Source organism: Cyclopterus lumpus, chromosome 6 (assembly GCF_009769545.1).
Source record: "Cyclopterus lumpus isolate fCycLum1 chromosome 6, fCycLum1.pri, whole genome shotgun sequence".
NCBI classification, from domain to species: domain Eukaryota; kingdom Metazoa; phylum Chordata; class Actinopteri; order Perciformes; family Cyclopteridae; genus Cyclopterus; species Cyclopterus lumpus.
In genome coordinates, this window is record NC_046971.1 from 12,017,329 (window position 1) to 12,039,182 (window position 21,854).

The window sequence follows — 21,854 nt, forward strand, 5'->3', positions numbered from 1 at the left end:
GTTAGTTATATTTTCCTGCACGTTCTGTCATTTTAAACGTGCAGGACAAAAAGATCATCTTGACGTACTTTGCACCCACACCGGAGGCATGCAAGCACCTTTGGAAGTGCGGAGTGGAGAATCAAGCTTTCTATAAGTGAGTCCACACATTTCTTCCTTTATTTAACGCCAATGTTCTTCTTATTTTCCCCCACTGTCATGATTTAGTGACCTGCTCTACAGGTTACTGTCACAGTCCCTCGGTAACCTTAAAATCTCCTTCCCTCTGGGTTGTTTGTCAGCGTGGAAAATGAGGTGTGTGTTGCATCTGACCTTTTAGTGAATGAGTGCGCGCTGTCACGACACTGCAAGCACTTCACCGCTCCCTCTGAGATACGGCTCCCATGTGTCAGCCATGAAAAATATTGCGGGTCCCTCTGTTCTCTCCAACTAAAGAAGCCGGAGGCTCAGAGGCCAGAGAGCAGAGGGGTAATGAGTCGGGCTGATGGCTCAGGTGATGAAGGGTGCATGGGGGTTAGCAGGTGGAAATAGAAAGGCAGAATTATTGTAGTTAATATGATTTGTCCTTTTGATGACTCTCTGAAGTGGAAGACTGATAATATTTTATCAGCCTCCCACTTATGAAAATATTTCTTTAACAAGGAGTCTGTGAAACTAAAAGGTAAGAGAACATGTGAGCTAGATGTCTTTCCGAGAAGCACACATCTCTTAAAAGCAAAATGAAACATTAAACATTAATGTCTAACTTACTATGACAATATAAACATATTGAATGGGGCTGTGTCGAGGATGCAGTGCCTATACTGCAAGGAGTGGACATGCACAATTCATTAGAAGGGTATTTGATCCTATTTTCTGCTTTGTTCTGGGATTCAGAAAGCAAGAATTATGTACATGCTTCAACAGATCATATTAGGAGCATATTGTTGCGATATTGAGTAGAGTATTGTGTATATAAGTTCATACTAATAGTTTTTGGTTTCTGTTTTTTTTTTTGCTGCAGTAGGCTTAATTTATTTTGTTCTTGTTCCCTCAGGCTTGAAAAGTCAAGTCAGGTTCGCACGGTGTCCAGCAGCAACCTGTTCTTCAAGGGCAGCCGTTTCCGTTTCAGGTAGAGTACACAACAAGACAGTATGACTGAAGACAGGGAGGGGAGGACACTGCAGAACCCCCAGCTGGAAGTGGAGAGAAGTGTTCCCAGAAGACGCGGCCTCCTGGCCTTCTGTGCTGTAACGTCAGCGTACTTTTGCCCGGCGGATAGGACTGACACCTCACAAGAGGACACAGAGGGGAACATGAAGGCATTATCACCTTGTATGAGCTAAAAACCTGTAGTATACATATATTAATAGTGTCCTCTATTAAAGGACCAGTTCACCTAAGTGATTACACAAAAAAAACATGTCTCGCTTATCTTTAGTGGCATCTAGCTTGGTATGATAGTTTAATCTATTTGCTCAGATTTTGAGATATACATCGCTGAGATTTTGGCCTCTGGGGGTGAATTTAATTTTCTTTGTTGTGCTCAGCATTGAAAAATTTTATTTTTAATTTACGTGTGATAATCCACAAACCTGAATAATTCCTATTGAATTTCCTAAGCGGGATGGTGGCATAATATGGATATCTCAAAACCTCAGCTGTAAAAACCAAAACTACTTGAGGTATATTTTGTAATACTGCATTCAAAATCTAAAATTCATATATGGAGACTGTATATGAACTAATATCACAAGCCCAGTCAGTTAAATGTTGAGTTTACTGTTGAAGGGCAAATCATGATCCTTGTTTTGATATTTTTGCCTGCAAGTCTGTGTATGCATTTTGTCTGACTGCTGGTAATTCAGTTCCTCAAAGCTGAATTCACCATTTTAATTTAATCATGATGCTCATGCACTGTATTCATTGCAGTGATAGCTTTCATAGTATTGGGTGACACCATGGTGCCTGGTTATGTGTGTGTGTGTGTAATTCATCCTGAGCATCGTGTCTGTGCTTTATGACAGTGGACGAGTGGCAAAAGAGGTGATGGAGCAGAGTGCCAAAATCAAACGCGAACCTCCAGAAATACACAGGTAGAGTTGTAAACTCAGGAGAGGTCAGAATGTCCACAATCCAATTTGTGATTAGTTTTCTTCCATTTTATTAGGCACCAAGCTACTGTAGATGTCTTTATATCAGCAGCACCTACTCGCTACAGTATGAGTTACCTCTGCTCTGAGCTGTTTCTGTGTGCAGTGACATTTATGCCTTTTTGTTTTTGTTTGTCTCTGCAGGGCTGGCCTCGTGCCCAGCAGAAGTTGTCCATCCATCACTCAAGGGCCTCGTCTCACCAGTGTACCGCGCACGCGTCGGAGAGCTGTGCACATATCTATTATGGAGGGTAAGAACTTAGCTCCACTCTGCATGCTTCAACATACAACAAATACCCCACCTGCCATGGAAGTGCTACTGGCAAACATTTTACTAGGCATCATGTGTTCAATAGAGGTCTCACAGTGAGTATGTTATTGTTTACACATCAACCTCAGCCACTGAAACATGCAATTTGTGGTTTCCGAAGCAATTACGATCCCTTCAGATATAATTGTGGATAATGCATAATTACTGGCTTGTATGGAATCTTAAATGGATCAGGGACCCATTAGTCCTATTTGTGTGAACTCCTATTTGTATGAGAAAACACATACACGCACACACACACACATATACACACACACACACACACACACACACACACACACACACACATACTGTAACTTGAGCCATTTGGCTCAGTGCATGCTTACAGCACTATTGGGACATGATGCAGGTGTTTGCGTCAGTCAGTGCTCAACTTGCAACAATGAAGAGTTTCAGAGCTGTGGATGTGTTTGAGTAGTCGTGTATTTGGCGTGCGAACACAGTGGCAGCAAGCGTCGCTCATTTAGCCCACCTGCAGGCTATTGGCCCAGAACAGGTGGCCTTACTTCCTCTGCATGGCTCTGGGCAAACCCCACTAGTGAGACCCTTTGGCCCTGCCTTTCGAATCCATACTGTAAGTTTTCCTACGATGAGATACATGGAGGTCAGAGGCAGCTGTATATTGAGGGTCTTCTTCTCTGGGTTCAAGAGAGCTATATGAGCTTCCCACCCCCAGTGTGTGCTGACTGGGTGTCTTACAGAGGTATTAATACCCCAGTTGAAAATAGCCTGAGTCTTCTACTCCATGTATGTCACTGGCCTGGGTGGAGACAAATCAGGCCAAGCCAATGCCGACGATTGTAGCACTGTTGCAGAAAGCCACCATTTAGCCTCACACACTCCTCTCCGCAGACCGCAACTAAGACAGAACCCCTCAACCTAACACACACACACAGCGGGACTGTGGCCTGGACTCCGGGACAGGGACCATAAGGACGAGATAAGCACGTGCACGCCGCAACCATGGTTAAGTGTCTGATCCGTATCACTACCCGGGTGAACGTCCACTTGCGTATGATCAACCACTGCTACCGGGATGTAAAGGTTCGCGTGCTGAGCCTGGGGCCTCGTATGCTGGGCAAGGCCCTGGGCGTCCTGCCCCTTTATCCTGCCCTGATGGGGCAACAGGAGTCTGCCAGCGTCTCCTCTCTACCTGGCACTCCGCTGCCCTGCGTTCAGTCCAGCATCCCTCCAGGTAAACATCACGCCAGGGATATGCTTTACATGGAAGTGCCAATGGCTTTCTCTATTTTAAATCCGCCTCAGCAATGTTGGCGCGGAGGGAGCGATACCATTCCTGTGGTGGTCTGTGCCTCCTGGAGGTTTGCTTCTTAGTGCTTGTGTGAGGGTCTTCAGTTGATTTTAGATTGGAGGACTCTTTATATAGCATATGTTTGGTTCCATCCAGTATACAGTATAGGTTTGATGTGTTTGGTGTAAGCGTTCGTTTTAAAGTTAAAATTAAAAGCAATGCTTTTTCTGCTTGCTGCTTCTTTGTAAGCATAATATTGGATAAGCTGAGGCAGATCAACATTGAGTAAAGATGGTAACTGACAATCACCCAACTGTCATGCCTCCTTGTCTCTTGACTTGACAGGAGTTTCATGTCAGTGACGTTGAGCCCTTTGCTGACGATATCACATTCTCCAGAGAGTCAAAGTGGCAACATTACACCTTCACTATTAAGGGAAGGGATTACAATTTAGCTTTCGATGAGGAAGCAAATCCTGAAAAGAACTTTTATTAAAACTGCAGAATCGGTAGAACCAATTGTGTCCAGTGTGTAAGCCCCTGACAAGTACACTGCAGTGAGGCTCTCACATGCTGTTCTGTTCCTTCTACTGCAAAGGGAACAGTAGAGTTTACAGTAGCAGTAAATATGTGTAATGCCACGGAGCAGTGTATTGTTGAATAGTTTCATGTCGGTATATATTTGTCTTTAACATCTACAGTTGCATTGGACCACTGTTGACAATGTTGCAAGTCAATGACCATAATTGTTTTATGGCAATATTGGAATCCTGTATGATTTTAGTATCGATCTTGTGAAGAACCTTGATTTTTTTAGGGGTATTTAATCAGATGAAATAAGCCAAAACATCCATGTTGTTTATCCAGAAATATATTTTTCTTTCTCACAATATCAGATTAAAAATATTGTAATAGAAGATGTTATGTTGATAGCTCACTCCTAGTTGTAGGCTAAATTTTTTTGCCGACCTTTTCATTTCCGTTTCATTCAATAAGGAAAGATAATTTAACTGTTTGGTGAAAATGCAAGCAGGCTGGTTGTACATTTTCTTTAGGCATTCAGGCTTTCTTTCAAGTCTTCTTACACTAAATATGTGCATTGGCTCCTCAAAAACTGCAAGCTTTTGTATTTGTGTTTCAAGTCATGAGGCTCTGTGAAGAATATTAGGTATAAATTGAGAAATGTAATAATCAAAGTGGGATCAATGCTGTAAACTCTAGAGCCTGTTTGGAGATTTGGGTTCTGAAAGTGCAACTTTATCATAAAGCAGGCTTGGTGTAAAGTATCCTTTAACACTGTTTATTGAATAAGATCTACACTTCCAGTGCAAGTGGAACATGAGGATTTCTTCCATTAGAGATGATTATTCATCACCACATCAGCTTTTGAGCATTCATCATTCTGCAATGACTATAGTCCCCCCTGTCTACTGGACTCCGGGGATCAGATTTCTGCTCTCAGGGTGCAGACGGTGTGTCTAACAGACCTCTGCTGGACAAATAGCAGAATAGACCTCTCAGCAGACGTGCAGCTACAGTCATATATTGTGAAGGCCACACTAGTCTAGCTTATGAATGGTCACTAATTATCTTTTCATCCTTTTCTTCCTGTCCGTTTCCCTCCTCCTCTTCCTCCCTGAACCCCCGCACAAGGTCTGGAGTGTCTGCGTGACAGTGCTCACTCTACACCGGTGCGTTCAGTGTCCCACGGGGAATGCTTCATGCCACGCTCCCGGAGCCAAGCCACAGACGCCAGTGAGAGGACTGCGGTGATCTCGGACGAGGCCTACAGCCCGTCTGACAGTGTCCTGCCCACCCCGGTAGCCGAGCACAGCACGGAGCTGGCCGTCTCGCGCCAGGTCAATGGGGCGCCCTGCAGCATTGAGGAGGAGAAGGAGTCAGAGGCAGGCACCCCCATGCGCGGGGAAGTGGGTGATTTTGGTGCGGACGGTAGATCAACACAGGAGGGTGCAGGGGGAGACTCTGCCCTCAGCGAGGTAGAACAGGTGAATAAATTTGTCTTAAGTGTCCTCCGTTTGCTCCTTGTGACCATTGGACTCCTCTTTGTCTTGCTCCTCCTCCTCATCATCCTCACCGAGTCAGACCTTGACATTGCATTTTTACGTGATATCCGCCAGACCCCCGAATTTCAGCAGTTCCATTACGAATACTTTTGTCCCCTCAGGCGGTGGTTTGCCTGCAAGCTCCGCTGGGTGGGCGGGTTGCTCATTAACAAGTGAGAGTGAGGTCGTAGAGGCCGTAGAGCTCGTAAGCCCGTTCGGGGGTCTGAGATGACGGTTAGGACTCCGGAGTGATGGAGGGCAGCCTTGTCCCAACATGAACCCTGCCTCTCTCATCATCTTCCCGCAGACATTCAGCTTGGACCACTCCTGGTAACACCGGGCCAGGATCTCTCCTCCCCTTCTCCACTTTGAGTTAACCCCCCTACCCACCCAACCATCTCCTCGTTTCGCTTGTTTTAGTTTTTTTCTTCTTTTTTTCTACAAAGCCAGAGGACACCTTTTTGCATTATTTTTAAATTTTATTTCAACTCATTTCAGGTATTTTTAATTTTTTCAAATAACACAAAGGAAAAAAAATGTATACTGAAATCAAAGAACTGAAGAAGTTTAAACAGTTTATTTTTCAAGAACAGAAGATTTCATTGCAATGGTTGAAAGTTGCCTTCATTATTATTTATTGCTTTTAAATGAGAACAGAAGAACAGCAATCGAGGAAGTTGATTTGTCATTAAAATTAAGATGGAAGTGAGTTATGTTAGAGTTGATAGGCCCTTTGCTGTGAAGTCTATGTGAGGAAAAGAAGTATAATATCTTTTGGTATTGGTTCATCCCCATCAGAAGTCAACTAGACACAGCACAACAGCATATTCACCACAGCAGGAACAAACAGTTTGAAGGGAATAATAGAGAAGTTTCATGAAACAGAGCAGACAGGGTGATTACAAAAGGCCTTTTTTATTAAGAATATGTTGATGACTGAATTTTGTGGATTGTTTAAAGACACAATTAGCTTAAGTATACCCTGGTGTAAACTGTAAACTGATGAAAAACGACATTGTTTTTCTATAATTTATTTTAGGGATACAGTCAAATAAACCGGTACCAATAGTGCTATGTGACCCAGTAGTGTCAGATGCGGTGAGAGAAATATTCAGGACAAGCAAAGATTTGCTGGCACCAATAGATGATAGTCTAGATAGATGTGCAATGCTCATATGGTTTAAATAATTAAGTACATGTGAATCTGCTCATTTCTTCAGTTGTTATTTCTCCTATAAATTTGATTTGCATTTTTCAACAAGTTGAAATTCGATGAATTTCAATAATTTCTTTTTATGAAGAGTTTATGATTTATTTTGTTTCATATCAACCTTGCTCTTAGGTTTATGTAACATAATATATTATTATTATTAGAATAAGAATATTGATGTACTTTTTGTACAAATTAGTTTGTTTCCTAATATATATTGACAGGTTTTCCATGTATATTTTAACAGAACTGAAATGTTATTTTGTTATTGAAGATTAAATTATACCTTTTTTAGAGCTGTGTTTCAAGTAAGGTCAGAAGCATTTATGGAAATGTGCTAGTGGGGACTAAAAAACAGGGGTTTTATCCAGATCCACTCAACACTGATCACACCTCATCACTCCACCAGCAGTGAATCAGCCTTCAGTGTGTGTGCAATGTTAACGATCATTTTAATGAACGTGTGTATTTGTACAGCATGAAGTCTGGAGGTATCATTATGCCACCACAAATACCAAATAATACAAAAGCACATTTTCATCATTCATTTATCATTTACCATATCTTATTGTACTTGAAGAGTTTGGAGAGGTGACAGCGAGCCTGACCGATACTGCATGTTGTGACCCTTGACCTATATCCTTACACTGGAATTCATTCTAAAACGTAAGGAGCAACATTCATTACAGCGGACACAATTACTTAAACAACTGATACAGAGTAATTGTCACATATTTTGATGGTCAATTAATTGCCATATTTCAAGTAAACATTGTCTGGTAATCTTTTTGGTTTTCTGATCTTCCAAAAGATTTCTTTGATTTCTGTAAATTGAATATCTTTGGGTTTGGGACTGTTGGTCGGATGTAAAACGATTATGATTATAATGGGCACTCTTCACTATTTACTGACATGTCATTGATTTTATCTAGAAAAAAATGGGCAGATAAACAAAACATTTGATCAGTAGTAAATTAAGAATGAACAATTAAATGTGGCCGGAAACACAAAGTATTTGGTGGAAGTCTGCTTGACAAACTGCAGAATGTATTGATGACGTTTTCTGAGGTACCTCGTGCACATTATTTCAAAATTATGTACAATAGTTACTTCCTTCCCTTAATTATCGGCCAAAATATAAAAGCAGATACCAATATACCGTTGATAAGCCGATATTGACAAATAATACATGCCCTTAGATTTGTCGGTCAGTCTCTAGACTCTTCAGCCTCACAGCTCGAGGAAGCAATAACTGCCACGCCTGCTGGATTCTGGGTAAAATCTGTTTTTTGTATTGCGTGTCTAACTCCTGCACCACTGTGTCTGTATGTGGGAATGGAGACAAGAGCCAAAAGGCCAGAAGGACTTGGAGGAAGGAAAAGAGAAAGATAGAGAAGATGGGATGTCAAAGGCCTTTGTGAGAGGTTAAATGAAAGTGGGATTTATAAAACAATTTGGGAATGGAAGGCCCTCAGTGACTCATCACTCTAAAGGCTGTACAGGGTTGCTTGTTTGTTTTTGCGGTTTCAAATGCCACACTCTCATACCAGCACCTGCAGCCGCTCCACTGAAGGCCCGATGGTGCTGCCTCCTTTGTTTGCTCCTGTGTAATCCGAGCGCATCACTCTTTGACTAAATTGTAGTCAAACCACAGAGTAGCATGCACTTTGGCGTTGTGGCTGGATCCACTCCTGTAGCTCATTATCCTTCAATTATTCGTGGTGGAGGAAGCAGCACTAACATTTCCCAGCATGATGCTGGAGGAAATATCACATCATTAGAGCTATGTTGGCAATAAACATGTCATACATACAGTGTAGGAGCTTATTTATGACAAGTAATAATTTGTAACTTGGTTTACGTCCAATAAATAGCAATGCAAAGATGAAGCACATTTTTCCTAACGGGGTGGAGCAGGGTGGGCGGGTTGACTTTTTTTGTGTGTATATTCATACTTCATATTTATGACTTCAATATTACTGACTGACCAGTACAGCCAGGCTGACTGGTTAGCAGGACATCTTTTAAAGGTGTTTCTCATACATCTATTCAGCATTATGTAGCTTCAGTGGTCTCTGAACATACAACAAACAACAAAAAAGAAAAAGGCAGCGTTATTCAAGGAGCAATAATCAGTTGTAAGAGCAAAAAGATGTAATTTACAAACTTGTGTATGAAAAAACAACAAAGAGTAAGTCAAGGATGTCCTTTCTGTTTCTATAAAAAAAAACACTTACCAAATTGTTGTTAATTCCTGTCGAACGAAGACCTGCCTACTGAGACACTTGGTTACTGTTTGAATTCATTGACAACATTTGATGAAACTCCATTTTTCCTTAGAGACCTCTTGTGTGGATGTTTGTTCTGCTGTTTCATTGTTAAGTGACAGATTGTTCCTTGTGCCTGGATCCTAACTCTGCAGTTAACCAAAGTGACAAAGATGAAAGAATGGAGAACGAAAGACTCGACATCACTAACAACTGTACTACAGACTGCTCCATCCTTAAATCTCCCAGGCCAAGAGGGAAAAACAGTGTTCATCTGACACTTTTTGTAATGCACACTGGGCAGCCTGAAGTCTTAATGTCTTAACGTCTTAATTTGTCTTTGAAGGTTTCCTTCAACAAACCAGACTTTAATGTTACATTTCAGTGGCCGTGTCCTGTTTACATATGTAAGTTATTTTACTTCATGGGAGATTGCTGCTGTTTTTGGCCATGGATTGTCATCCATGGTTTACACATCAGAAACAGCTGCTCCGTCCCTGAAAAGCAGCAGTGAAGGTACAGCCATGCAAATACAATGTGGTGCAGTGGAAGTTGAAGCACCGATTCTTGTGTTAAAATGTAATAAACCTGGGATAGACTCAATAACAGAAACACCCACATGGTATTATGTAACATCCAAGTGACAAATCCTAAATGTTTTATTAAGGTGGTGTCAAAGGCATGTTTGGGGTCATTTCTGAGGTACATTGGTGTTTTCTTACAGAACCTTTCTGTGAGGTGTTGTTATTTTGTCTACTCCATGTTTTAAATTGATGTGATAAAAGAACTACATATTCAGTTTTGATGATCGCTATCAAGAGATTCATACACAATCGGCTACCTAAAATGTCATTCCTGGCCAAAAGCCCTGTCACAGTAATGAGGATGATATATGTAGAACTGAGGGGTTGATGGATGAAACTAGTCATAACCGAAAGCATATTGATCTACTCTTTGCCCCTCTGTCAGCTCCCGGTCGGCAGACCCTCCCAGTTGCACATACAAGTCAATAAGTGTGTGCATATCCATGTCTGGTGGCGTTCTGTAGTCTGCATCGTTATCCTGGGATTGGAGATTGCTGTTTAATTACGTCATATATATATATATAAAAATCCATGTGCCAAATCCAGTTCTTGTTCAGTCTGATCCATTCCGAAACCCATGTTTGTACTGTAGGTGTACCCTTCTGTACAAGTCAGTACAAAATATTGTTTCTCTCCAATAGTCCCTGTAACTGGTGCCGTTCAATAAAACTATTCAAACTTGAAATAAACATTGATTAAAAACATGATGCGACTCTGAGGCTTTGTGGTACAACACAAATTCAGCACACAGCTTGCTTTTCTCGAGCAAAAAAGAAGTCTCCCGAAAATGTTTAATTAGTCTTTAATATATATATATTAAAAAAAAGATCTCCATCAAAATGGACAATTTGCAACAACCAATATAAGAAATGAACAGACATAACAATAACTGTACAGAACAAAAATATACAATTTTAGAAGTTATAATAAACAGTTGGAATATAACTGGGCAATACTTTACAACCATTACTGACATCTGGTTTGAAAGTGTAGTGACAAAGCATCCTAGAAGACGGTCCTAGCCCAGGTGAGAAAAGGCCGGCTTTAAGAAAGGTCGCTGGTTGGTTTGAGGGGCCGGGACACTCATGAAGCCCGGTCTCCTGCTCGCTGATGCATCTCCCGTTGAGCTCCTGGACCCACGGCCTGCAGCATTTGATCCGCCTCTGGAGCTGGACGATGACCACGATTTATTGCTGCTGTAGCCACGACTACAACACCACAGCAAGACAGAAGATGGGGGAGAAAAGAGGAAATAAGGCGTCAGCTATGAATTTAAGCTTTTTGCTGAATACCATCTCCAGCTACATGACAATATGAAAGACAAAGACATTACAGACCCTTTAGAGTTGCCACTTTTTCTCTTTTTGGAATATTTGAAGAACGGAGCCTTCTTTCTCTTCTGTCCCTGTGCGGACTGACTATGGAAGTACGTGGAGGACTCTGTGTCGTCCTCGTTATCTCCATATGAGCGGCCTTGTGCCGTGTCTATCCACCCGTCTCCAGCGGTGTCCGTCTGTTCCTCTGCAACAGAGACAACGTAGGATTAATACCACAATGTGAAGAATTGCAAGGAAATGAGGTGCAAGAACTTGAAATATGTAAAAACTTTATTTTGTTCTCTTACCAGGCAGCTGCCACTCAGAGTATTTATCTAGGACCTGAATGACTTCAGCTCCATACTTCTCCAGTTTGTCTTCCGTCACACCATCAATTTGTAGGAGGACTTCGGGGTCAGAAGAAAGCTTCTCTGTTCATGCGAGAAAAAAAAAGTTATAACATGCCTGTTGTATAATATGATACTATTTAAAAAGGACAGTCAACAAATTACCAGCTATCTTTTTCAAGGTCGCAGTAGAGAAGATGTTGAAATAGTGAATGCCAAACGCTTTCCCCAGCTGCTTGCACAGATCTGTCAGCTCCTTTAGACACTCCTGAACCTTCTCCTCTCTCGCGGAGACGTTCTTGCCCACAGCAGCTTTCTGTTTCCTGACGCTAGACGCACTCTCGGTCTCATAGAACTCGATCTGCGTTGAGACAAGTGCTGGTTAGTGTTTAATGTTCTCTTATATATATATATTTATCCTATAACAGTCGAGATAAGTCAGGTTACCTGCATGTGTCCAGACAGCACGTTCTGGGCTTTGGGTCCAGCAGAGATATACGACACAGCTTGGTTGTTAACGGTGATGTAGAGATCCTCCTCCAGGACGTTGTCCAGAACCAGTTTTTTGAAGAGACGGTCAGCATTATGCCGAGAATAGGCTCCTCCCATTCCAAACATTCCAGTCTGAACCTTGGCAGATTTAGACCCTGACAGAAAGAAACAATTCCCCGCATCAGACCATTCACAGTTCACATGGAATATGAAGACATCAGGACATCAAGCAGGATTCACAATTGCTAAATTACTTTTCATCCCAATCATGTGTTTACTTTACCTACAAAGATATCCACCAACATATTCAGTGTCAGTCGGTTTTGCTGAGCAGTCCTGCCAAACCTCGATCCAACTTTCTCGCAGTTCTCCTGAACGAACCTCACAATCTTCTTCACATCTTCAGTGACATTTCTCATCTTGTATTGCTGCACACAGGAATGTTCAAACAGTGTTGCTCAATTAGAAAACAGCCAGGTAGGTATGGAATTTGTAATGATTAGATAAAGAAATTATTCCTACGTTGGGTTTGGCACAGTTGTCACAGCTGACGTCTGCGTGTTCCTTACAGAAGCTTTTGTTGAAATTCAGCTCCCCAAAGTATGCAAGTAGCTGAATTCTCCTGCACTCCATCATGTTCTCACAGAAGTGCACCATGCTGTGCAGGTTGGTGAAATGAGTCCCTTTGGTGTGTCGGTCACCTTCTCTGTCCACTGTGATTTAAAGAAGAGCCATCGGAGTCAACATTGATTAATATATAGTTAGTAATTTGGCTTGAGATTGATGGAGAAACCAAAAATAAATTTAAAAAAATCACACAACCAAAACTAAAAACGGTCTATATTTTTGTAACATACTGCTGATGATCCTCTTGATGCGGTGGACGTCAGAGTAGGAGTAGAAGAGAATACAGTGAGAGATATCTCCATCTCTGCCAGCTCTCCCAGACTCTTGGTAGTAACCCTCCACTGATTTAGGCAGACTGGCGTGAATCACATAACGCACATCAGGCTTGTCAATGCCCATGCCGAAAGCTATGGTGGCACAGATGACCTGGCAGACAAAAGGAAGCAGTGAAACTAAGGCAATGTGAACTTTAAATCTGTAAATCAGCTACTGGCTTGCAAAATGTTAACTTTTTTTTAAAGTTCATTTCTTTGTATTCAGTACCATCTATTTGTAATTCTTTTGTCAGATCAGTGAGTGAGTGGTGTCCTCACCTGGCAGCCGTCCTGGTTGATCCACTTGGTCTGCACGAGTTCTCTGTCATCGTCCCTCAGACCTGCGTGATACGACAGAGCTAATATCCGTGATCTCTGGAGACTCTCCGCCATGGCATCACAGTCATTACGGGACAGGCAGTAAATGATGCCAGAGTCACCTGCAAGATGCAGATTAATAGAAACAAGATAGTCAGGGAGGGTCTGTAATCACTGACAAAATATTCCCCAACTGGGATAATTCAAATCATGGTCATGCTTTCATTTATTACAAGGCTACTTACAAAAGCAATTAAGCATTTGACAAAACCATTGATTTTCAATTATTTCTGTTACAAGCTCAATAATCTTGTATGCTTTATATAACATGAAAGACATCAGAATGTGTTCGCACAGACAAAAGGGAGTTGCATTTTCAACAAAGCAGTGTTCCAAAAATAACCAGGATCAGAAAAAGTACTTCTGAAATATTTACGTGGGTAATGCTTCTTGATCCAGTCAATGCAGTCCTCGTCAACCTTTTTGGGTTTCTTGGGCAGGACAGCGTACTTCAGGTTTGTTCTGTTGAAGCTCATGGTGAACCTAAAAATATAATGGATGGAACACGTGAAGCTGTTGGTTGTTTGAATTCATAAATAACGAAATAGAACTACTTTTAAAATCTAAGACAGAGCATGAGCACGTACACCTGCGGCCGTGTCATATTCAGCTGGTTGAGGATGTCTTTCTGAACACGGGGGGTGGCGGTGGCTGTCAGGGCCATCATCGGCACGTTGGGGAACTTCTGACGCAGTTCATGCAACTTCTTGTAGTCTGGACGGAAATCGTGACCCCACTAAAAGATTTAAGGATGCATGATGATTCCCAATGGCTGTTGCAAAAATAAAAGCATACTGCAGATTGTGTATAAAGCAGTTGAACACACCTGACTGACACAATGGGCCTCATCTATGACAAAGCGCACCAAAAGGCCTCGCTCGTACAGGTTCTGCAGGGCGGAGATCAGCTTGTTACTTGCACTCACCTTGGGGCGAAAAGAGAGGCATCAGTCTTGAGAAAAAGTAGTTACTACTAGCTACAAGAAAATCCACTCATTGATTCCAACATTTAGAGTTCAAATCAATCATGTCTCACCTTTTCAGGAGTGACATAGAGAAGTTTAATGATAGGGTCTTTCCTAGAGAGCTGCATATAAATCCTCCCTGCTTCGCTGTCACTTTTACTCCCAGAGAGGCTTATTGCTGGAATCTGAAATGAAACATTAAAAGTTAACCGATACACCTTCTGGGTACCATACATGCTTACTGTACCATACTTCATACTGATCCAATAGGAGAAGCCATACTTACATCCAGTGTAGTAAGTTTCTGGACCTGGTCTACAATGAGAGATTTGAGTGGGGAGATGACCACAGTGACTCCTGGTGACACGCAGGCAGGCAGCTGGTAGCACAGGCTTTTACCCCCACCTATAAATACATCAGGTTCAGAGAAATGTGGACATTTCCACTGCTGTTAACATTTAACATCTATTGTTGCATTGCTAGGATAAAACCGTTTTGAACACTACTAACCTGTGGGCATCAAAACAAACGTATCTTCTGCCAGAATCGTTGCATTAATTGCTTCAAGTTGATTGAACCTGAATTGATGAAGACCGAAACGCTTGTGGAAAATCTTCATCATCTCCTGTGAGTGGGGGAAGTTGAACCCTCTGAAGCGATCGTGGGCTGGGTTTCTGAAGGTGGGTTCTGCATTGGAAAACATTAAAACAGTGTCAGTAAAAGTCAGCACAGGGCCGTAAACCTAATCAGGGCCTACTGAGGGCAGAACAAAGACTACTTGTTATTCCTATTCATAATTTTCTTTAGTCTATAAAAAGTATAGTAAAAAATTCCAATAACAATTCTCCAAAGTCCAAGTTTAAATATTAAGTAAGCTTGTTTTGTCCATTTTCTTTTGTGATTAATCAACTAATTGTTTCATCTCAAAATTATACATTTGCAACAGATTGTAAAAATAAACTAATGATAACATATTGCAGTTTTAGAGTGCAATCAACACATTTAAAGACTGGCCAGGTTGGTGAGAAAATTACCCCAAAAATATATTTTACAGTGCAATAAAAATTATAAATAGTCTTTTTTAAAAGTCAAATTTAGTGCAGTTTCCCGCATAAAAAGAGGACAAGAACACATTCTGAGAACCTGGGACCAGTACAGGATAAGATTTGTCCACACCATGCCGACATACCAGGAGAGCAGATCTTTGCAGGCTTGGGCGCAGGCGTTGTTGGCTTATTCTCCCATGGAGACTTGCTTGATCCCCCTTCTTTCACTTTTTTAGTCACAGTGCTGGAGTTTGGGGGTTCGTCAAAGTAATCGGGGATATCTGAGGCATTAAAGTCATCTATGTCAAAGTAGTCACTGTAAAAGTCATCTAGTTCTATGTCTTCTGTTGTGTTACTGGCTGCTGGAGTATTAGATTTGTTCTGAAAAACAGTTTCTGGCTTCTTGGATGAGAAGAGCTCTGAACCATCTAGGTCTGTGCTCGTTTTCCTTGAGAAGTTAAAAGATGGATCTGTTCGACTGTGGGTTGATGGAGAGTCAGAGATGCTCTGACTTGTCACATATTGTGTCCCGCTGTTCCTATTATGTGAGGACTTTGTGTTAATAATACTGTCTGAGTGATCAGAATCATAGTCCACAGAGATGACTGAAGATCTCCTGATCTGAGGAGGCTTCTTGGAGTCCACAGGCACAGAGCTGCTTGATGACATAACACTAGACGTATCACAGCTAAAAGAAGATTTTCCTTTAAAGCTGGATACAGAAATCAAAGGGCTGTCTGGCTGCTGCATCCTCAAGGAATTGCAACCACCAGTTGCAAGAATCCTCTTCCTGGGGGAGAACGGCAAGATGTTAGCAATTATACTGACATATTATTAAATATCACAAATAATAACAAAGACATTTTCCACTCAAATGTACACACCTTTGAGCCCTATTCAGCAAAAGCTCACTTCCACAGGACAGAGCTATAACTTCATGTTCAGGGATGGAATCAACCAGAGAACAAATGGACTGCATAATACTGAAGAGTTGCTCATCTGTGACGCGATCAGAAAAAAGAAACAAAAATGTACAGGAAAAAAGAACATAGTCCTGCTTTGCTAAATAAAATGTGCACGTGATCTGGACAAAGCAGAAAAATGCATAACACCTACTTGTTTTTTCTTTTGAGTGGTTATCAGAGGATCCATGTAGTGTGGTGATGGGTCCCTTTGATTGGACAGGACTGAGTCTGCTTTTAGCATCAGCTGATTTAGATCTGTTTGAAATAAAATACTAATTATGTCCCGCTTTCATTTTTAAATTATCTTTTAGGTCAACTCAGAGTAACTAATTAAGAAAGGTTAGAGTAGACAGGGATTTTCAACTAAACTACCTGTCAAACTCCTGCCCCTTATACATAACCCATGAGTCTAATCAACAACATATTGATATCAGAGAGATAAGACTCTGCCGAACACGATGATGTAGTTTTTATGTTTGTGGTTCAAAAATGTAAGCTTGAGAGCAGATAAAAAAAGTGATACTATCTGCTTTCTTCAGGTAATGTGTGGTCAGAGTTAACATTGAGTCTAATGGAGCAGCTGCTTGGAGTTCATGTCACTTTCAGACTCCCTGAGCGAAATCTGTAAGTCTGTTGGATTGCATAGACACATGACTGTGACCAGCACAAAAGTGAAAAAGTTCCAAAAGTTGTTTGGAAAAAAAATCACAGAATATTTTTCAAGCTCCTCTCCACTCTCGCGGTGATGTCACCACTCTAGGTCTGAACATATTGAACATTATAAAATCTGAAACGGACTGAAAATGTTCCTTAAACTTACACAATGAATACATGAAAACTGTGCTAGCTATTGAAAGTTAGTTGTGTTAACGTTTTAAACTTCAAATAATGTGTCTACGATAAAGGATGGCGAGTCAATATAGGCCCAACGTTAAGTGTTTTTTGTAGCTCTCTTTACGCCAACTCCCCATGTGTGTGTATGTGGAAATGTCTATGCTTTTTACGGTTTTTGGGAAAACAGCTAGGCGAATCTAGTGAGAAAAGTCATTGCACACCATTCCCGATCAGGCAGCATGTTTTGATGTAGTTTGACGTGTTGGCAATGCTGTGGGATGTGTAGTGCATCAAATTATGCGGCAGAAGGAGAATATTAATTAAAAGCAAGAAGACTGCAGGATAAGACAGTTTTCTTTACAGCCTTGTTGCGCCACAGCCACACTGAATACATTTAAAAGAACTGACCTGGTCTCCAATATAGAAGTAGTATAAGCTATCTCATCCGGGATGGGAGATGGGGGAATGTAATCAAGATCATCTTCAGGCTCTGAGTTGTCATCAAGCTTTATTATCTTCGAGTCAAGCCATTTTTTCTTGTCATCTAAAATGCAAAAAGATATAGCCTGTTTGTAGTATAATTCAATGCTTTCCAGACCCATATCTGCCACACAATGTACACATAAAATACAAATGCTGCAACAAACAGCTTCTTACCCGTCTTTCCTTTAAAAGGCTCAAGCACATCATCGTTGTCCTCTTCACTATCACTTATGACGGAATTCAGATGGCAAGGAGGACGTCTTCTGGTCGGTTTTAGTGGAGAAACTTCGGGTTCAAACTCCTTATTCAAACTAGGTTCTTGTACTTTTTCTTCACTAAAAGATGATACTGGATTGGTGCTCTTCCCAGATATTTTTGAGCTAAATGAGTCATTTTTGACAGGAGTTTCAAAGTCATCCAAATCATCCCAGTCATCCATCGGGAATCCAAGAGATGCATCCAGACTTGTGGAATTGCCTCCATTGCCACTAGTAAACTGGTTGTCAGATTTAGTTGCAGCTGTTGTCACCTTAATAGCAGACACTGCTGAAGGAGTCTGGCCAGCACAATTGCCTTCTGGGCTGATGGAGTCCGACTTGCCTTTTGAACTTGCAGAGAAGAAGTTGTGGATTGGGGATATTTGAGGTCTCTCAAGCTTGTTTGGAAATGTCAAAGAAGATTTAGTCACCAAATTGATCTGAGGGACATTGACATTCCGGTTTTCCAAAAAATTAGAGCTGTTTACCTTGTTTGGGACTTCCACCTTGGTTGTACCCGACGAGGACTTCTTTTTGAAAGAAAAGGCCCTGAAAAATAAACCAGTGTGAACACAATCTTACAATTAAGATTAAAAGGCGTAATGTCACTTCAGCTGGAAATTGGTTTAAAAGGATATATATATATATATATATATGTCAACATAACTTTCTCTTTAAACTTGGAAACAAAAATGTATTTTCTGTATTTATTCTGTGTATCTACTTGCTCAATAAATATAAACATAGCAGAAATGAACAATTGGCCAATTTGTTTTGAATCCAGATACCAGTTGCACAGAGGTTGATGAAGCTGCAGCCACATAATCTCAGCTCTGTGATTACAGCAAAAATCATTATTGAGTTCATTTAAAAAACACTTCAAACATTACATGAACAGACAGTTAAATTACCATCTTGGACTATATAGTGCAGTATTTCTTGACACAAATGTCACGTGTCAAATCCACATCTAAAACCATTCAGACTGTTTACATGTTTGATAATACTGGATGACAAATTAGCAGATTATCGATGAGTGGCACGTTTTCGAGGTCTAGATGCATGACCCTTCTTGTAAACAGCAACAACACGTTTTGCACATTTAGTTATCTCTGACAAAGCTCGTCCGTTTCTGTTGTGTCGATAACTAGCATTCATTCATTATCAGCGAGCAGAGGTAAGCTACCCGTAGGCTAGCTGCTGTGACGTTAGCGCGGCGTCGCTGTGGCGTTTGACTTACCCCGGTTTGGGTTTAGCCAGAGACAACTTGCTTTGAGCAGCATTGTTGTGCCTCGCCAGCTGCTCCTTCAAGTTATTTCGTGGAAGACAAGACATTGTTGTGAAAGAGGCGGAGCTCGCGAGTGTTAGCTTGCTAGCTGTGGGGAGCTCGGTTCAAGCAGCGGCGGCGGCCAGTTTCTTCAGCATTGCTCGAGGCACAGAAACCAGACGAAATAAGACAAGTGAACGGTGGTCATTTCGTGTGGTTACAGTTCATTAAACTGTTAGATAGTTGTCGACACTAGCGTTACTGCTCCAGCTTCTCTTTCCAGGAGTGTGAGGTAAACAGACTGACAGACAACGAGTTTTGCGCCCATTCCACAAACTCTTCCTTATTGGCCGAGGTCGAGCAGGAATGAGAACTTCTGGGAAATGTAGTCTTACGACATGGACAACATGACCTAAGACTTGAGGAGGTAGTGGCTGGATATCATACACGTATGACAGGTTTCTCTCTGGTAAATCCTTATGTGTCGCTGAGGTAGAGGGATTTAAAAACACACAATTGTAATACATTTTAGTAATACAAAATAATTATTGTCGCTGGACTTATATTCAGTATTTTATTGAGGCCTTTGAACCACAAAATGATTCTTGGCAGGTCTTGTCTGCTGTATTGGGGCCTACTAAATATCACACATTCTTGATGCAATAGTCCAGTCTTACTTTAAATTCCAGGTTCAGTAAAATAGGCAGTTTTTGTTTGCAATAAAGTTAATATTACATGTCACAAAGGAATAACACATTTTCATGTTAATGTGTGCACTCTCTTTCTAATGTAGTTGTATGTGATCATGGGTGATAACTTTCTCAATCATTAGTATTAAAATAGCCAGCCATCGTATTTGGCCACTATGCAGTGTAGACAGCTGCAATATATTTGTGATACATTTTTCTCATTTTTATATTTTAAATGCATGGATTAAATGATTGGTAGTGATAATTCAGATGTATCTATTAATCTGGAAATGACTTGATCTATAGTGTAAAAAAACACTGTTCATGAAAGTACTGGTTATATAAACGCTGCTGTCTTTTCAGCCCTTTTGCAGTTTGTTATCACGTAGAAATCAGACAACCAGGAACGATGAGCAGGCAGCGAGTCCACACATGTTCCTCCCATGCTCAATGACGAAATATCTGTAAAAGGAGAACATTGTTTTAATCTTTGTTTTGTCAGTATACATTTAGTATTACTGTCCTGTATGCGGTTAAATAGAAGAACTACCCACCAATCCCCCAGCTGGATCCCCATGAGTTCTTTACAATCCAGTAAGGCGTACAGTGCTCTGTAGCGCCTAGTTGGAACAGCTTGTATCCAGGGTGTGAAGGGTCTGCAGTGATCTTTCCAGCCCGCTTCCTGACTCTGGAGGTGTACAAGTCCAGGATGGAGGGCATGCAATAGTTATCTCTGCAGACCCAACTATCCGTTGTAGTCTGTCTCTGTCCCGTTTGGTGGCCGAACCACACAGTAATTGAAGAACAGAGAACAGACTGGATGATGGCGGAGTAGAACAGGATCAGCAGCTCCGGAGGCAGGTTGTACTTCCTGAGCTGGCGCAGGAAGTACAACTTCTTGCTGGGCTTTTTTCCAGATGGTGTTGATGTTGGTGGCCCACTTCAGGTCCTGGGAAATTGTGGATCCCAGAAACCTGAAGGTCTCCACCGCAGACACAGTGCTGAGTATGGTGAGGGGGGGGGGGTAGTGTTGGGGAGATCCTCCTAAAGTCCACTGTCATCTCCACAGTTTTGGGCTTGTTCAGCTCCAGGTTGTTCTGACCACACCAGAGGACCAGCTGTTCAACCTCCCGTCTGTACGCAGACTCATCACCGCTCCGATGAGGCCGATGACCGTTGTGTCGTCTGCGAACTTCAGGAGTTTAACAGACGGGTCCCCTGAGGTGCAGTCGTTGGTGTAGAGGGAGAAGAGCAGTGGGTAGAGCACACATTCCTGGGGGCGCCTCCGGTATGATGGTGTTGAACGCTGAGCAAAACAGCTCAAAACACCACAAACAGGACACTTGCATATGTCCCTGGGGAGTCAAGGTGTTGCAGCACATGGTGCAGTCCCATGTTGACTGCATCATCCACTGACCTGTTTGAACGGTAGTCAAACTGCAGGGGGTTTGGCAGGGGCCTTGTGATGTCCTTCATATGGATCAACACCAGTCTCTCAAAAGATTTCATGACCACAGACGTCAGGGCGATGGGCCTGTAGTCATTTAATCCTGTGATGGAGGATTTCTTGGGGACCAGGATGACCATGGAGTGCCTGAAGCATGATGGGACTTCACACAGCTCCAGTGATCGGTTGAAGATGGGGGCCAACTGGTCAGCACAGGCTTTCAGGCAGGAGGGGGACACACCGTCTGGGCCTGGAGCCTTCCTGCTCTTCTGTCTGTGAAAGAGCCGACTCACATCCCCTTCGCAGATCTTCAGTGCCGGAGGGGGGTTGTTTGGGAGAGGTGAGAAGAAGGCTGTCATGGTCCCCTGTTTGTCATGTGGGTGTCTGCCTGGGCGTGGCCTTCTTTTCCCCCTCCTGCTGCCAATCAACCCACACACATGGAACCCGTACCTTCATCAAGCCCCACAGCATATATTCCTCAATTCTCCCTCAACTCCTCGCCAGATCGTCAGTTCACATTCCCGGAACGGTAGAAGACATTCAGGTCGTCAGCCAGTCGGTGATTGTCCTCAGTGCAGGGGGATGGTCTC

At 42.0% G+C, this 21,854-nt stretch overlaps 2 protein-coding genes across 5 annotated transcripts in view; one reads left to right on the forward strand and one right to left on the reverse strand.

Moving 5' to 3' along the window:
* The window catches only part of LOC117732426 (FERM domain-containing protein 5), a 49,077-nt gene extending 42,990 nt beyond the window's left edge, over nt 1-6,087 (forward strand). For both annotated transcript variants that reach the window (XM_034535362.1, XM_034535361.1), the window contains 5 exons: nt 45-136; nt 1,037-1,111; nt 2,007-2,075; nt 2,277-2,383; nt 5,368-6,087. In XM_034535362.1, coding sequence (XP_034391253.1) covers nt 45-136; nt 1,037-1,111; nt 2,007-2,075; nt 2,277-2,383; nt 5,368-5,954 — 930 coding nt within the window. In that variant the 3' untranslated portion in view covers nt 5,955-6,087. The remainder of the gene's footprint in view (nt 1-44; nt 137-1,036; nt 1,112-2,006; nt 2,076-2,276; nt 2,384-5,367) is intronic.
* Nucleotides 6,088-10,624: 4,537 nt separating this feature from the next.
* Nucleotides 10,625-19,496, reverse strand: blm (BLM RecQ like helicase). Of its 3 annotated transcripts, XM_034535903.1 has the most exons (22): nt 19,102-19,496; nt 18,350-18,410; nt 17,779-18,259; nt 17,530-17,665; nt 16,439-16,542; nt 16,207-16,321; nt 15,466-16,112; nt 14,787-14,963; nt 14,563-14,681; nt 14,348-14,461; nt 14,139-14,237; nt 13,900-14,048; nt 13,689-13,795; nt 13,214-13,374; nt 12,851-13,046; nt 12,516-12,706; nt 12,277-12,421; nt 11,949-12,148; nt 11,667-11,862; nt 11,463-11,585; nt 11,176-11,359; nt 10,625-11,046 (listed from the first exon to the last, which is right to left on the reverse strand). In XM_034535903.1, the coding sequence occupies exons 1-22, from the start codon at nt 19,194-19,196 to the stop codon at nt 10,857-10,859; spliced, it is 3,990 nt and encodes a 1,329-aa protein (XP_034391794.1). In that variant the 5' UTR covers nt 19,197-19,496; the 3' UTR covers nt 10,625-10,856. The 3 variants fall into 3 exon arrangements, 2 of the variants coding, with proteins under 2 accessions (XP_034391794.1, XP_034391793.1); XM_034535902.1 differs by having other exon boundaries at nt 17,779-18,410; nt 19,102-19,465; XR_004609621.1 differs by lacking the exons at nt 10,625-11,046; nt 11,176-11,359 and having other exon boundaries at nt 11,468-11,585; nt 12,281-12,421; nt 17,779-18,410; nt 19,102-19,465.
* Between the last annotated feature and the right edge of the window lie 2,358 nt (nt 19,497-21,854).